The sequence below is a fragment of the Tiliqua scincoides genome, chromosome 5, assembly GCF_035046505.1.
Source record: "Tiliqua scincoides isolate rTilSci1 chromosome 5, rTilSci1.hap2, whole genome shotgun sequence".
Classification (NCBI taxonomy): domain Eukaryota; kingdom Metazoa; phylum Chordata; class Lepidosauria; order Squamata; family Scincidae; genus Tiliqua; species Tiliqua scincoides.
The window spans coordinates 81,308,749-81,324,959 of NC_089825.1; the positions used below are offsets into that span (position 1 = coordinate 81,308,749).

Consider the following 16,211-nt stretch of genomic DNA (forward strand, 5'->3'; position numbering starts at 1 on the left):
GACATAGCTGTGCCAATGTGGTATGAGCAGCATCCTGCATGGGAGGCAGTGAAGGAGGCCTTCTCAAGGTAAGATCATGCATGTTACCTTACCCTGGGGCTGCATTGCGGCTAGGTCAGAGCTGGAAAATTGGTTAGGATTGTGCCCTTAATGATGTCACTTCCTGCTTAATGACATCACCTGAATGCTTTTTGTCCCACTACATGAAATGAGTTTGATGCCCCTGGACTAGACAGTGTTTTGTTTATATCGTATTTAATTTTAAAATCTTAAACCCACCTTTCCACCAGATGGCAGACTTGGCAGTTTCTCAACTCCATGAAATGTCACTGTAAATCCCTGGCTCATGGCTACCTTGAGCCACCTGGAGAGGCTCTGTGTCTGTGTGCATTCATGCATGCACACGCATGGCTGGCTGGATGGCAAACTTCAAATCACTACAAATGTTGACAGCTAAAACCACAATTCAATCATAACAAACCCACATCAGATTATTGGCCTTTCTTAAATTCCCTTTTAAAGCTGGAAGCTTTTAAAGCTAATGGAAAATATAGCACTCTATTCTTTTTCAATTCTAGTGTGGGATTGCTATTTGAAACCACAGATCCTTGCACACACAATAATAAGCTGTATGCTCCCAAGCGTGTGCTCACTCTGCACCTTCACCTGTGGAGCAGATGACTGATGCTGGGCTGGGTGACCCCAAAAGGTAGCATATGTTTAGAAGAGTGGTCTCTCTCCATTCAGATCATTTCAGAAGCCTTAATGCAAAAGATACTGGGAAATAAAGGCCCAAATCCTAACCAAGTTTCCGACACAGTTGTACCGATGGGACATGTGCTACATCCTGCCGTTGGGGGACAGTCAACTCAACTTAACTCAACAAACCTTTATTAGGCATAGTGTTGGGGGGCAGTCATGGAGGCCTCCATGAGGTAAGAGAATGTTTGTTCCCTTACCTCAGAGCTGGAAAGTTGTTTGGGATTGTGCCCAAAGAGTGTAAATAGGCCAATGGTGCATTTTGGTGGGAAACACACATCAGCATAACCACACAGTACAGTTGCTTGTTGCTGTTGCTTTTAAAAAGGCAGTTGTCTGAATGTGGAAAAGGTGGGCAAATGGCATGCGCAACCAACCTCTGTCACTTGTCAGGCATGGCTACGTAGACTTCAGTCTCCTACCTAAAGTTGCAAGCACATGACGCAGTTCAGCCCCCATCACGGTGCCATTCCCTTCCTTATCGAAGACACGCAACCCTTCCACAAAGTCCTCGTATGTCCCCTGGTCCTTGGATCGAGCAATGTGCTGCAGCATGGGGAGGAAGGTCTCAAAGTCTAGCATCTTTACATTCAATTCTGAGATGAAAGAAAACAATGAGGAGAACTGGTGACATGAAAAATCTCTACAGTGCAGCCATACAAAGAGCAGTGAGATGCAAATGATCTCTCTCATCACTTCACCAGCGCTTGGAAGCACTGAGATCTGGTGAGTGTATTTGTATGCAGTCACAAGCTCTGCAGTACCAGCTATGCAAAAACCCGCAGGGAACAACAGACTGCATCCAGCAATATGACAGCCATGGGTAGACTGTACACACAGAGATTTCCGCTACTCTCAAGTGTCTTTGAATCAGGATGCAAATGTAAAAAATGTGTTAGGCCCATTCATTCATCTTCACTAGAACCCTATAAGTAATTACTGTTGCTGTTTTACACAAGTTTTACTCCAAGCGGCCCGCTTGGAGGCAGGCTGTGCAGCATGGCCTTTCCCAGTTTGAAGAGACACTTTGCCAACAGTCTGAGGCTAAGAGGCAAAGAAGGAAGGCCCATAGCCAGGGAGACAGACCAGGGACAGACTGCACTTGCTCCCGGTGTGGAAGGGATTGTCACTCCCGGATTGGCCTTTTCAGCCACACTAGACGCTGTGCCAGAACCACCTTTCAGAGCGCGATACCATAGTCTTTCGAGACTGAAGGTTGCCAATACATACAGTGTTTTACACACAGGAAACCAAGGGCCAAACCAGATGCAAAATGAAAAGCATAGGATCTTATTTTTACTCTGAAGTAGTGGGGGAGGGGGGTTATCTGGATAGTGAATGTGGTATGGAGGTGCTGCGGATGCTGGAGTCCCAGTTTAAAAATGTTTAAAAAAGTAAAAATCAGCAAGAAAATAGCCTTCCCTACTTTTACGCTGCAAAATGCACCATTTGCAGGGCTTCAGAGCAGTTTTCTGCATGCCTGTAAGTCACTTTTTGGGTTGTGCGATGCATTCTGGGCCAAGGGAGGGGATCGCGCAACATGGAAGTGGTTTGTAGGAGTGCCTAAGACTGCTCTGTAGTCCTGCAATTTTTTGCAGGTGATTTTGTGGTATGAAGGTAGGGAAGACTATTTTCTTACTGATTTTTACTTTTTTTAAAATGGAACAATATCAGCAAATATTGGTATTCGCAGGGGTGGAGCGGGCAGAACTGAACTCCCAGATACCAAAGATTACTGTACTTTTGGATTGTTTTCCTATTGAAAATCCCTACTGAAGCTCCTATGGACATGAAATTACAATTTTGGGGACTCATAACAATTGGGGGAGGGAAGATATGAGGATTTTTGGCAAGAGAACAGCACTGAGATAAAAGATTAAATATCCTCCTCCTCTGGGTCAGGGTCCCATAAAGTTGCTACATCAAGTAAAAATTCAGCCCCTAACTAGGCTAAAACACATTTAACATAATGTCTACTTTGGCCTTGTGGCTGAGTCTTTTGATTTGGAGATAAGCATACCATCTGATAACATTTTCTGGTCTGATGATATCCCCTGTCAAATGGAGCCAATTCTTATATTTATTATAGTTATTATTAATGTCCTGTTCTTACATAAACTCCCTGTGGACATCCAAGGAACTGATTGGATCCAGACTTGATCAGGTGTTCTTAGATTATTCACCAGGCCTCCAAATGCATAATTTTAAACTGAATGCACAAGAAACAGCAGGCACAGGATTTGAAAAGGGCTGAGTAAACCCAAGTCATATATACTTGCCTTCTGGCTTTGGTTTCCCCAGCATCCTCATGACCTCAGCATTGGTTGGGTTCTGTCCCAGGGCTCGAAGGACATCCCCACACTGGCTATACGTAATCTTCATCTCTCCAGTTGGGGTCCTGTCAAAGAGCATGAAGGCCTCCTTGAACTCTGTGCAAAGGAAGGAACTCCGTTACCTTTGCTGCAGGTTGGGGAAGGGGGGGGAGCTTAAAAGATGCATTAGGATCCTTTTGTCCTGTTTGTGTACACATTTTAATGTAGCTAACTTGGGCAGAAAGCAAAAGAGAGCTGTTATCAAATTAAATGCATATTGTAGAAATTGTATTTCAATTACAGATGCAGGAAATGCAACCGAAAAAGGAATGCAAGCAAATAACTTAAGCATCGCATGTAAAAATAAGATTATTCCTCTTAGGGATGCTCACATATGCAAAAGGAAAGAATAATAATAATAATAATAATAATAATAATAATAATAATATTGAAGAGAATGTTGCAATTTAATTGCAAATAAAAAATTATATTTTCTTGCATATGTATCCTACTAACAATAGCAGCTTATATATAGGGGGTGCGTTGTATATCTGGCAGCTCCAGTGCCCACGTGCAGCTTCCCGATGAGCGGAATCACACATTATCCCTGCAATGGAAGTAAATGGGGAAGCCCCTGCAACATGAGAGCACTCCATGCATTGGATTCCCAAAGAGTTTGGAAATGGCTAGGGTTTGCCTTTTAAAAGCATTAAAGAAGTGTGCAAAAATGTTCATATAAAAAATGAGACTAAACCTGAACCTAAGCACCTAGACATTGCTAAATCATGTGCTGATAGTTACGCTTTCACAAGACCAAACATGAAGTTGAAAAAAAAACATCTGCAGACATCTTCTCTTTACCTTTTGGGATCAGCACATCTGGGAATATCAGAATTGGTTTGTTTTTGTATGTGATGCTTTTCAGTTTCTCAACTTGCTGTAATATTCTCTCTTTATCCCTTAATTCCGCCAGCCGAGCCACAACAGCCCTGCACTGATTTGCATCTGTCTCCTGCTCTTTGCCAGCTACCCTGTAGGCTCTTTGTACCACAATGGGATCATCTTTGGTGTCTAGCTTGAGGACAGCTGGCAACCACTTTTCCAGGAAGACTACCAGGTCTTGGCCTTCCTCTTCCTCTGGCAAGCCACAGATCCTCAGGGCATGTGGCTGCACTTGTTTCTCAATTTGATCAATGCGGCCACTGAGGTGCTTATTCTCATCAACCAGGCAATCAATGGCATGCTGGCGCCCTTGTGCCTTTGTTTGCTCATTTTTAATTGTACAGTAGGTTGAGGAAGCTGACCGGGTCAGGCTGCGGATCAGATCTTCCAGCATGTCTGTGCGTGAGTTCAAGGAAGACATTTTAACATCAAAGGTCTTTACTGCTTCCACGGCCTGGTCCACTTTCTTATTGATCTCCAACATCAGGTCTTTCATAAAGGTATCTCCACTGTTGAGGGAGGCCAAGGGCTTGGCACTGGTGTGCAACCCTGGAGACACAGAGGCCAAAGATGCATCATACTGAATTTGATGGAATTCCTTGGGCAGGAGTGTTGGAGAGGTTGGTTTGTTTTTCAGCATTTTCATACCAGTCGCAGTGGGCAACAAATTCCGAGATCAATGCTGTACATAGCTATGGTTTCAGCATCCAATTTCATCTGGCCAAAGGTTGGCTAAGCAGCACAATATGTGCCTACTCTAAATGGTGTGTTTGAAAAAGATGATGTTTTGCCATCATTCTTGTATGAAGGAGGTCACATGTGACATCACAATGGTTCTTCCTGTAGCCAATGTTTGTATCCTGCGCTGTAATTAAACTTCAGGTGTGTGCAGTTAAACCATTTAGGTGCTTCAATAAAGGACCTGGAGGTCCTTGGGCTAGTAGCTAAACCATTCAGCATCTGGATTTTAAGGCAAAATACAGAATCCCTTTTTAAGACTGCAGAAAGAGCATAGATTTTAAGAAAGTGGGAAGGAGTATGACAAAGACATAGCAACCTGTGGTGTTTCTTGATGAGCACTGCAGCTGGAGTGGGGAAAATGTCTAGACAGGTGATTCAGGCAACACAGCACCTAGTTATTGTAGGATCCCAAGAAGTAAATCACCTAATCATTATTAAATGAAATAACCTTTGCCTCCCCCCACACATCTAATTCTTGAGCAAAGGTGGATTATCAACAGGCTAATCTTAACAAATGAATAGTCATATATATACAGAGGTATTCTCTAAGATGTGCTGGGCCCAAATTGGGTATAAGTCTATATGCCTAACACATTGACCTATCCTGTGACATTTAGCAAAGCTGAGGAGAACTTAAGACAGAGTGAGTAAAAGAGGGGAGGCAAATGAAAAGTATATATATTTTAAAAGTAACCATTGTTTACCTTCAATCTGCTCGCTATTGAATTCGATCTGCAGAAAAAAAAGGACAGCAATTAATTCTTTATTCTTCCCATATATCGTTGACCAACAGACCTATCCAGGAGTTAGAATGATTTCTAGGTGAGAATGTGGTTTGTAGATTTTGAGATGCCTGGAGATTTTATGTATCTAATGATGCTTGAGAGACACAAGACCATGTCACTGAGCATTACTGAACCTTTGATTCCTGTTAGGCCACTGTGATGGAGGCTTTGTCAAAGAGAAGTCACAGCAGGCCCAAAACCTGGGACTCAGGTGGATCAGGTGGAGATTTAGCTACTGAACTGTCACACAGTTGCAGCTGTAGACAAAGGAGACACTGCAGGGAGACCAGCCAGGAAGCAACAATAGGCCAGAGTGAGTTATGTGATCCAGATCCCTATAAAAATGTCTGTCGGTCTTGTACCCCGATATGCGTAACTAGAGGTCATTATGTGTGTGTGACCTGTTTCTGGTGCAGCATCAGTGCTTGGTCAGGTAGGGTACTGGCTGAGAACCCACCAGCTCCCAAGGGGCCAACTGGTGAATCTCTGAAGCTCTCCAATGCAGGCAGTATTGGCTCAAGTCACTCAGCTGAGCAACTTGTGGCTGTGCTGCCTTATCCTGCTCCCTCCATTTGCCACTGGGCTTCCTCAGAAACCCTTGTGCTGGCACATGCTTCAATGGGCAGGAAAAGAGACTGCTTGAGCAGCCCTTCCTCAGCACTGCCAGAGATTTGGCAGTGCGGAGAGGCAGGTGTCCTGCAGGATCACTCTGCAAGGGGGAGTGGAAGTGTATGCACACAAGCACCAGGGATGCGTGTGGGCCCAAGAATTGGGTTTGACTCAAGGGCCCCCTCAGCCCTTGGCACCATCATCACTTGCTTCCCCCTACTCCACAACTTGACCAGAACTGACTCGGACAGGTTCTGTTGGTGCCAGACAAACCAGAAACACCACCACAAGCAGGGGTTCCCTGATGTGAGTGAAAGAAAAGTAAAGGAGGCACCATGAATGGTGGTGGGGGAGGGTAGGCCTGTACACAGGCCCAATTGCCACATGTCAGAAATATATTAGTTACACAAAATCCTGGCTTGGTCAATTTTGTATGGGAATGTTTAGACATCCAAAGTACTGTGCTGCCTCCCTTTGGGAAGAGTGTATGGGGTGTGATTTCAAGGCATCCTCCCAAGGCCAAGGTGTCAAGTGGTTCAATCATTTCCATACTGATCCAATGCTATTAATAGTGCTCTTCCTCGACAACAGCCTATCTTGAAAGAATGCAGCGATATCAAAGGAGAGGCAGGCCTGGGAGAAGTAACCCTCCATACATGGTAGCTAACAAGGATCAAGGAGCTCTGGAATTTGTGTTTTGTGCACTTTCTCTCTCACTGCCTTGCTCCTAGGACGGGCTGCCTCCTGAGATTGAAAGCTGATGTTGTGTCATTAAGAGCTTGGAGAGTGCCCAGATCACAGTCCTGGTTCAGCCACACATTGGCCTTGAGCAAACCACCATCTCTCTGCCTCAGCTTTTCCATCTGTATATGGGGATACAGTACAGTAATGCTAATTACCCAGAGGTCTAGAGGTCAATCTTACAGGATTGTAATATGGGATATTGATAAAGTATGTAATGTCAAGCTCAAAAGATTTTAAGTACATACTATTTGCCTGGCTCTGTTCTACTTTGAAATAATTTCCTAAAACGCATCTCTTTGGACTAGTGCTTGGTTCTCTCTTCCTTTCCTCTCTCAATAGTAAATATGTACTTCTTACAAACAGTAAATGAGATGCTAACCCTGTTTCTGAACTGTTCCACTTCAGATTACATGTGAGAGCTTGTATGATAGAATGATCACCAAGAGGGAGTATTCCTTCACATAGCAAACTAGTGTGTCAGGGCGAAAGCTATTACTTCTCCCTGACTTGGTAGTTTCCTATATAGAAGAATCCTTTTTTGTATGTACTCATGTGAACCTCAACTTACAGTCTGAAGTAGTACAGTCCAGACACAAGTTTACCATGTCATTTGCTATTTTTGTAACATTTTACTGTTTTACTGTCCACTCAGTCTCTCACTCCGTTCCTTCCTGGTTTTTTCTTTAGTCTCCTAATTTTGCTTCCTTTCCCCCAATTCTACTTCTGTGATTCCACCCATGTTATACTTTTGCATCTTATCAATTTAGATGGTAAACCTGCAGCCAAGGTCTTGTTCATAGCCCCACTTTTGCATCTAGTACATTACAGGAGCACACTAGAATTATGGGCCCAAACCTATCCAACTTCCCAGAACTGGTACAGCTACAATGCAACCCCAAGGTAAGGGAGCAAATGTTCCCATAGCTTGGGGACGCCTCTGTGATTGCCTCCCCACCATAGGATTCAGTGCAAGCCTCATTGGCACGGTTGCGTTGGGATTGGAAAGTTGGATAGGATTGGGCCCTAAAGAAGCTGAGATGTCAACATGAAGGTAATGTCTGCATTAAAAAAATTGCTTCAAACACCAGCGATTGCACTGGTAGTTCCAAAACTTGTAAACCCCAGCCTCTTGAAGGAGGCCAATAAAATATATTATTTGTTCTGTATTTATTTCCACCCATTTTAAAGCAGGGAAGGGGGAACTTAATGACAAGTGGGCTCATTATTATTATTATTATTTACAGAAAACAGTTTTAAAATATTTTAATTTAACTTTAAAAATGAAGTCAAGTTTTATGGTAGTTTTTAATAAATCAGTTCATTAATAGGCCACTTTTCCAAAGGGTCAAAGTCATTTATGACACACTGATGAGAAAAACAAAACACATAATCACTACAAATGCTGAAATAAAATTAGCACCAATAAAGAATGACAGTGTCAGGAAGACCTTGCCAAATAAAAAAGCATTCCTAGCTTTTTCCTAAAAACTGCAAAGTATGGGAACTATACAGGTATCTCTGGGAAGGGAGTTCCACAACAGTGGGGTCACCACTGAAAAGACACTGTCTCTTTTGCCTGGCTATCTGTCAATAGTGGGCCCTAGAACAAATTGATGGGTAATTCTCAAGGTCCAGAATTTCAGATTCCATACTTAATGGCTATGTCTTGCGCATCTCCTATTTGGACCATTATGTTAGACATTCATATTCCTATTAGGAAACTGCATGTAGTGTGGTAGACAGAAAATGTCTGCTAAAGATGAGCATGAGAAGAATGAACTGCAGATAAATTTATGGATTATATGTATAAAAGTGGTTCCCAAACTTTTTAGCACTGGGACCCACTTTTTAAAATGACACTCTCTTGGGACAAACTTAGCTTTAGGAGACTTAAAAAAAAAAGTTTCACCTTACCAGCTCAAGCCTCTGTTTGTAGCCTTTGTATTGGGGGGGGGGGAGTTGGCATCTGGAGTGTTGGTTGAGCTCCATGTTATTGGATTGGGACCATTTGGGTGATGTTGCTGGCCTTCAATAGGAGCTAAGGCACATTTGCTTACCTACAAGTAAATGCGCATGTGTGGCTCTGTTTTGCTTTCCATAGGGCTCAATACATTTGTCAGTTTGGAGGAGGGGGTTTCCCAATCAATTGTTTTTGGGGGCCTGCGTTCATTGAATCTGAACCATTCTGGTGGCGTTACGTTCCTCTCGGCCTCCCTTTGGAATGGACAGAGGCATGGTTGCCTACTGAAAAGTAAATGCACAGTGCAGCTCAGTTTCACTTTTCATAGGGCTCCATGCATTTTCCTTGGCAGTCAACAGCTTGTCAATTTCAGGACTCACCAACAATCAGTTCATGATCCACTAGTGGCTCCTAACCCACAGTTTGGGAAACATGGATATACAACAATGCAACAAGGAACTAAACTGTGCTACAGACAGGGATGCTTTGAATCCTTGAAGGATACTGTTAAGCGCTAAACAGTAATACAGTATTATATAAATAAGTGGTTGACAAAACAGAGAAGACTTAAAAGGTCCAAGTGAAGCATTTCAGCTTCTGCCTACTCCAGTAACACACAGTTTCAATTTAAATACAAGGCAAAGTGGTGATAGTTTGACAAATGCTGATGGAAGTGCAATTCTCAACCAAGTGGCACATGCAAGAGAATTAATGAGACACGCACACTCTAACAACCCAATCCTATTGAAGGACAGCATCTATGCTAGATGTTGTAAAAGCCTTGTAAAGTGCTTTCCAACACTTTGTAAGTGGCGCTGGCGGGAAAGCCTGCACTGCCCTTGGGCACTGCATCCCCCCACGATGGGGCAGGTACGTTTTGTGCTGGACAGCAGAGAGGTGGGGGAGAGTGGCGAAAGTGTGTTCCAGAAGTGGGGAGAGGTGTTTCGTAGCAGAGCGGGGAGGGAACGGTTCGGGTTCAGGAAGGGACAGAGATGGTGGAGCAGGCCTCTGCCACATCCTATCCCCCATCCCGGGCCTCATGAGCTACTTGGTTCTGTACCAGCTAAACAGCTGGTGCAGATCAGAGTAGCCCCATTGAGCAGACTGGGGTGCTTCACAGGATAAGAGAACAAATGTTCCCTTACGACAAGGAGACCTCCTGTCTGCTCTAATCTAACTCTGGATACAGTGTGGGCCTGGTAGCCCTACTGTGCCAGTGTTGGATAGGATTGGGCTGTGTTAGCCTCAAGATTGTTAAGGATGTTAAGTATGTGTACCCATAAATGCTCTTTTTTCCCCAATGTCCCCAGATTTGATGGTTTTCTGGTAAAAAAAATACCTTTAAGTGAGTGAGGTAATTATAAGAACAGCCCCACTGGATCAGGTCATAGGCCCATCTAGTCCAGCTTCCTGTATCTCACAGCAGCCCACCAAATGCCCCAGGGAGCACACCTGATAATAAGAGACCAGCATCCTGGTGCCCTCCCTTGCATCTGACATAGCCCATTTCTAAAATCAGGAGGTTGCACATACACAGCATGGCTTGTAATCCATAATGGACTTTTCCTCCAGAAACTTGTCCAATCCCCTTTTAAAGGCATCCATGCCAGATGCCGTCACCACATCCTGTGGCATGGAGTTCTACAGACCAACCACACACTGAGTAAAGAAATATTTTCTTTTGTCTGTCCTAACCCTCCCAACACTCAATTTTAGTGGATGTCCCCTGGTTCTGGTGTTATGTGAGAGTGTAAAGAGCATCTCTCTATCCACTCTATCCTTCCCATGCATAATTTTGTATGTCTCAATCATGTCCCCCCTCAGGCATCTCTTTTCTAGGCTGAAGAGGCCCAAACGCCATAGCCTTTCCTCATAAGGAAGCTGCCCCAGCCCAGCAATCATCTTAGTTGCCCTCTTTTGCACCTTTTCCATTTCCACTATGTCCTTTTTGAGATGCAGCGACCAGAACTGGACGCATTACTCCAGGTGTGGCCTTACCATCGATTTGTAAAACAGCATTATAATATTAGCTGTTTTGTTCTCAATACCTTTTCTAATAATCCCCAGCATAGAATTGGCCTTCTTTACTGCCGCTGCACATTGGGTCGACACTTTCATCAACTTGTGGTTTCATCGAAGTTGTGGCCATCAGAATTGCATTTGTTTTGCAACATGCCTTTTGAGCATCTTTGTTGCTATTGCTGACTTGTGGTTTCACAAATGTGTAAAGAGATTTGTTGTTCTCCCAATGTACTGAATGATCCAGGGTGCTTACATTCATTAACATATATTGCCTGGATGGGCTTGCAGGTAATGTTCTGTTTGCTAAAACAGGTTTTAAGCATGCACAAGCATGTATTTATAAATAGCTAGATGAGTGCCTCATACTTTACGACTGCCCATCAGGATGTTTTGAGTGCACACACCTTTTGCTGTTTTCTACCAATTTCCACCCCATCTTTGCCCATCCGATCCTTTTGCCCATCTCCTTTCATCCTTTTACACTGGCTTTCTCAAGTTCGACTTTCAACTGAGCTTCAGATTCTAACTTTTACTCAAGCCTTTTAACTCTTCAGCTCCATTTCTCTCCCCTTTCTCTCTTTGTTCCACTCCACACCCGGTTATTGGCTTTTGGGTCCCTCTGTCTCCTCCTATTGTCCTGCTATCTGTGTCCCTATTCCCTAGGCCCACAATGGTCTCACCTTCCCTGCCCTTCAAGTCATGTCCTTGAAGACCCACTAATTTAACAAAGCCTCTCTTTGATTCATTGTAGCCCTTCCTTGACTCTCCTCTACCCCATTCAGAGCCCAATCCTATGCCTATCTACTCAGAAGTAAGTCCCATTATAGACAATGGGGCTTACTCCCAGGAAACTGTGAATAGGATTGCAGCCTCATACTGCTCATTACTCAGTCTCATACCACACTTGATTTTAGTGTCGTTTGTAAGACACCCCCCCCAACCCGGGGAATTCCTATGCAGCATTGGACACACCATTGGCATGAAAGAAATGTTAACACACTAACAGTAGCAGATGGATAAATGGGATGAGGCAGGAATGCTGTCTTTCCTCCTATGTAGATGCAGGAATGTTAGGAATCTTTATGTTGCAGGGGAGGGAAATGGTGAGGTGCCTCTCACTGCAGTCTCTTTCTACAGAAAAATGCAACATCACCACAATGCATAACATACATGAATGTGAATGTTATCTAGATGCAGGAAAGAACCATCAGTAAAATGGTCTTCAGAAATTGAATTATTTGAAGCTGGAACATGAGTTACTTGGTTACTTTCACATCCTCCCCTGCTAATTGGGTAAGAGGCACTTTTTCAGGTGGGTGCTCCTTTTTTTTAGCAGGGGGAGAGTAATTGGCCCACCTCACCCCAGCACTGTCTGTTCTAGTGGCTGTCTGCTGGTATTCATTTGCATCTTTTTAGATTGTGAGCCCTTTTGGGACAGGGAGCCATTAGTTATTTGATTTTTCTCTGTAAACCGCTTTGTGAACTTTTAGTTGAAAAGCAGTATATAAATACTGTTGTTAATAATAATAATAATAATAATAATAATAATAATAATAATAATAATAATAATGTAAGGCAGCTGTTCTGTCACTGAGCTACACCCCCTCCCCCTTCCAGGGAATTCACACTTGCCTAGAACAGGGAGATTTTGGGCTCCTGATTAAAAAAGGAGACTGGATACAGATTAATGATTGAAGTTGCAATCCTATCTGCACTTACCTGGGAGTAAGCTCCATTAACTATAGTGGAACTTACTTCTGAGTGGACACACATAAGCTTGGACTCTCAGGCAATTTGACCAGAGGTGACACAAAAAGACATGTGCTTGTACATTATGGGAGATGGAAACCTCTATCAAATGACTTTCAGTTCTCTAAAAAATGGTTAATTGTCTCCAGTACAAAACACCAGGGCAAGTGCTTTAATATTAATGAAAGACCCTCTGTTATAAGCATGAGAAAAGCATTAAGAGTCTTCCTTTTGCCATTATTTCTAGGTTAAACAGCACATTCAGGTTTTTATCAGCCTGCTTTGCTTATAAACACTATCCTCTGCTTGCAGCTGTGCTCTTGCAAGACTTATCTTGTTTGCCTTGCTGGTAAGAACATAAGAACAGCCCCACTGGATCAGGCCATAGGCCCATCTAGTCCAGCTTCCTGTATCTCACAGCAGCCCACCAAATGCCCCAGGGAGCACACAAGATAAGAGATCTCATTCTGGTGCCTTCCTTTGCATCTGGCATTCTGACATAGCCCATTTCTAAAATCAGGAGGTTGCACATACACATCATGGCTTGTCTAATCCCCTTTTAAAGGCATCCAGGCCAGACGCCATCACCACATCCTGTGGCATGGAGTTCCACAGACCAGCCACACGCTGAGTAAAGAAATATTTTCTTTTGTCTGTTCTAACTCTCCTAACACTCAATTTTAGTGGATGTCCCCTGGTTCTGGTGTTATATGAGAGTGTAAAGAACATCTCCCTATCCACTCTGTCCATCCCCTGCATAATTTTGTATGTCTCAATCATGTCCCCCCTCAGGCGCTTCTTTTCTAGGCTGAAGAGGCCTAAACACCGTAGCCTTTCCTCATAAGGAAGATGCCCCAGCCCAGAAATCATCTTAGTCGCTCTCTTTTGCATCTGGTCAAGGTCCTAGAAGAAGTTCTTGGATCTACCTAGCAGCTCAGTTTTAGCAACTTATAGAGATGTGGAGGTCTTGCAAGGAAGTCAAAGTGCAGTGGAACAGCATTTCAAAGCAGCTGTAGCAGATTGTTTGGATTACAGAACGTTTTTAATGTATGCCACTTTTCCACAAGAAAAATTGTGCTCAGAGATGCGCATGAAACAAAACCATCTTAAAATTTCAAATGGGAAGGGGCATTTACCATTAAGAGCAGCTATTTTTAACCAGTGTGCTGCCACACATTAGCGTGCTGGGAATGATCCGCAGGTGTGCCACGGGAGTTTGGGGGAGGGTCATTTATTAGTAGGGCATTGGAAGATGGTGGCCCCCCCCCCCACCGGCAGTGTAGTGTGCCTTGTCTGTCAAAAAACGGATGGTGTGCCTTGACAATTTTAGCAACCAAAGAGATGAAAAAGGTTGAAAATTGCTGATTTAGAGTCTGCTGCTCTATAAAACTAAGGCTACAATCCTATAACACTTTCCTGGGAGTAAGCCCCATTTAACACAGTTGGACTTACTTCTGAGTAAACATGCATAGGATTGTGCTTTATAGCTCAGAGGCAGTATGATGTGTTTTCAGGCCAATTTATGCGTCTGGGGAAGCTGATCACACTCTCACATTCTGGCCACTAAGAAAGACAACAAACAGTGATGTCCAGTTTTCTTACTTACAGTCACACTCTTGGGATCAAAGGCAGGTTCCTTGGGTGGTTCTGGAGCTGAAGCTGGAGCTGGGGCTGGGGCTGCAGCTGGTCTGGCAGCCTCTTTCTTGGGGTCTGGCTTCTTAGGGGGCATGGTGGTGGCTTCCTAGGGAAAGATCTGGCAAGGCTGATGCCAGAACCACAGCAAGGCAAAGGGGCTGAGGAACAAAAGGCACCACTCGCTCCTCAGCCTTATATTTTCAGCTGCGGGTCTCCAATCAGAGGGGTGGGCAAATGGCAAGAGCAACTGCTGATTACTATAAAAGGAAGGCACTCCAGAAAAGCAGCCCCCACCCTTCCCTGATCCACAATTGTCCTTTTGTCTTCAACACATAGCTCAAAGTCCTCAGCATCCTTGTCTTCTGATAATGTTGGACATTTTTGTGCACCTGGGCTGGAAACTCATTTCAAAACTCATTCACTGAGAAGACTTTTTAAAAAAACAGACGGCCCAGAGCATTCTCAAGGAAAAATAGCAAGGGCCTCGCTGGTGAACCTGCCTGAATACCCAAGGGGGACAAGTCTTTTTATAGGCAAGTCTACAAGTGCCCATAGTGCAGACTCCTTTTAAGTTCTTGAGTTGCTTACTGACACTTTCCCAGCGGAACAGTTGACTGCAAGCCTTTTGATTTACAAATGCATTTTTTGAACCGGCTGATCCAACTTTATAGCCTTACACGGCATCCCATTGTCCTTGATTATACCATGTTCACATTTTGTATCTGATTTTTAGTCCAAGCAGCTCTGGGTGGCTAGGGCCAGTCCATACCTGAGGCCTACAAAGGTAGTAGCCTCAGGCAGCAGATTGGTGGGGATCATCCATTTCCACCCACCCATTTACCTCCATTTTCCTCTCCTTCCCAATCCCCGAATTTGAAAAGGAAGAGCAGGATGGAGCAGAAGAGGAAATGAAGAAGAGGGGAGAGCGGTGGAGAGTTTAGTGATTTAAGCTGTCTTGAGTCCCCCAAAGGGAGAAAGATGAGACAGAACTTTTTACAGAATCACAGAATGTTAGAGTTGGAAGGGATCTTGGAGGTCATCTCATCAAACCTCTGTTCAGTGCATATAATAATAATATTACTCTGGTGAGGCTCTGCACTCTCCACTATCTCAAGGGCACTGCCTTTCAGGCTTAAGACTTGGCATTGAAAATAGTGGCAATATCTTAAGACTTTGAACAAGTGAAGCACTGACCTAATAGAACTTCTAGAGTGAATTCTCTTGGCTTGTCTTTGCTTATTTTGCATACTTATCGGCTTCTCTTTAGCATGGAAAGGGACAAAGAGCATAGCAGGTCACTGAAGTACATTCACTCCATCAACTGGACGGCCTCCTTAGCTACTCCCCCCTCCACTTCTAAGATTACCATCAGCATTACCATCAACACATTTTCAAGGCTATGTTCACAGCCTTAAGGGCTAAGCAATACTAATGCAGTCAGTGGCGTAGCTAAGGGGGTGCAGGGGGTAGCAGTTGCACCAGGCAACAAGCTTTAGGGGGGCAACAAGCTGATCTTGACACTAATATAATAATAATATAATATACAGTATTTATATACCGCCTTTCTTGGTCTTTATTCAAGACTTTATTCAAGGCGGTTTACACAGGCAGGCTTATTAAATCCACGCAGGGATTTTTACAAATTGAAAGAAGGTTCTCTCTTTCAAGAACCAGCACATTCAAGCTGTTACACTCCGATCTGGTTTAACATTCTGGCCTCCATCCTCCCACGCTCCGAGCAGATGGAACAGCTCAGCTGCAGCTTGCCAGCTGCTTCAAGGTCGCACGGTGCCGGTGGCCTCGAACTGGCGACCTTGTGGATGTTAATCTTCAGGCAAATGGAGGCTCTACCCTCTAGACCAGACCTCCTGCCCACTAACGACCAAAATTGTGAAAAAATTGGTTTGTACGAATAATACCATCACTGTTATATATCACTGGAAAGGTAATTTA

At 43.9% G+C, this 16,211-nt stretch overlaps 1 protein-coding gene across 2 annotated transcripts in view; it reads right to left on the minus strand.

Annotated features, from left to right (window-relative positions):
• The window catches only part of SLC25A39 (solute carrier family 25 member 39), a 441,295-nt gene extending 426,838 nt beyond the window's left edge, over positions 1-14,457 (minus strand). The window contains exons 1-4 of one of the 2 annotated variants that reach the window (XM_066626836.1): positions 14,230-14,457; positions 5,459-5,486; positions 3,039-3,188; positions 1,182-1,355 (exon numbers count right to left, since the gene is read on the minus strand). In XM_066626836.1, coding sequence (XP_066482933.1) covers positions 1,182-1,355; positions 3,039-3,188; positions 5,459-5,486; positions 14,230-14,352 — 475 coding nt within the window. In that variant the 5' untranslated portion in view covers positions 14,353-14,457. The remainder of the gene's footprint in view (positions 1-1,181; positions 1,356-3,038; positions 3,189-5,458; positions 5,487-14,229) is intronic. The other variant, XM_066626839.1, reaches the window with a different exon arrangement.
• Positions 14,458-16,211: the final 1,754 nt, after the last annotated feature.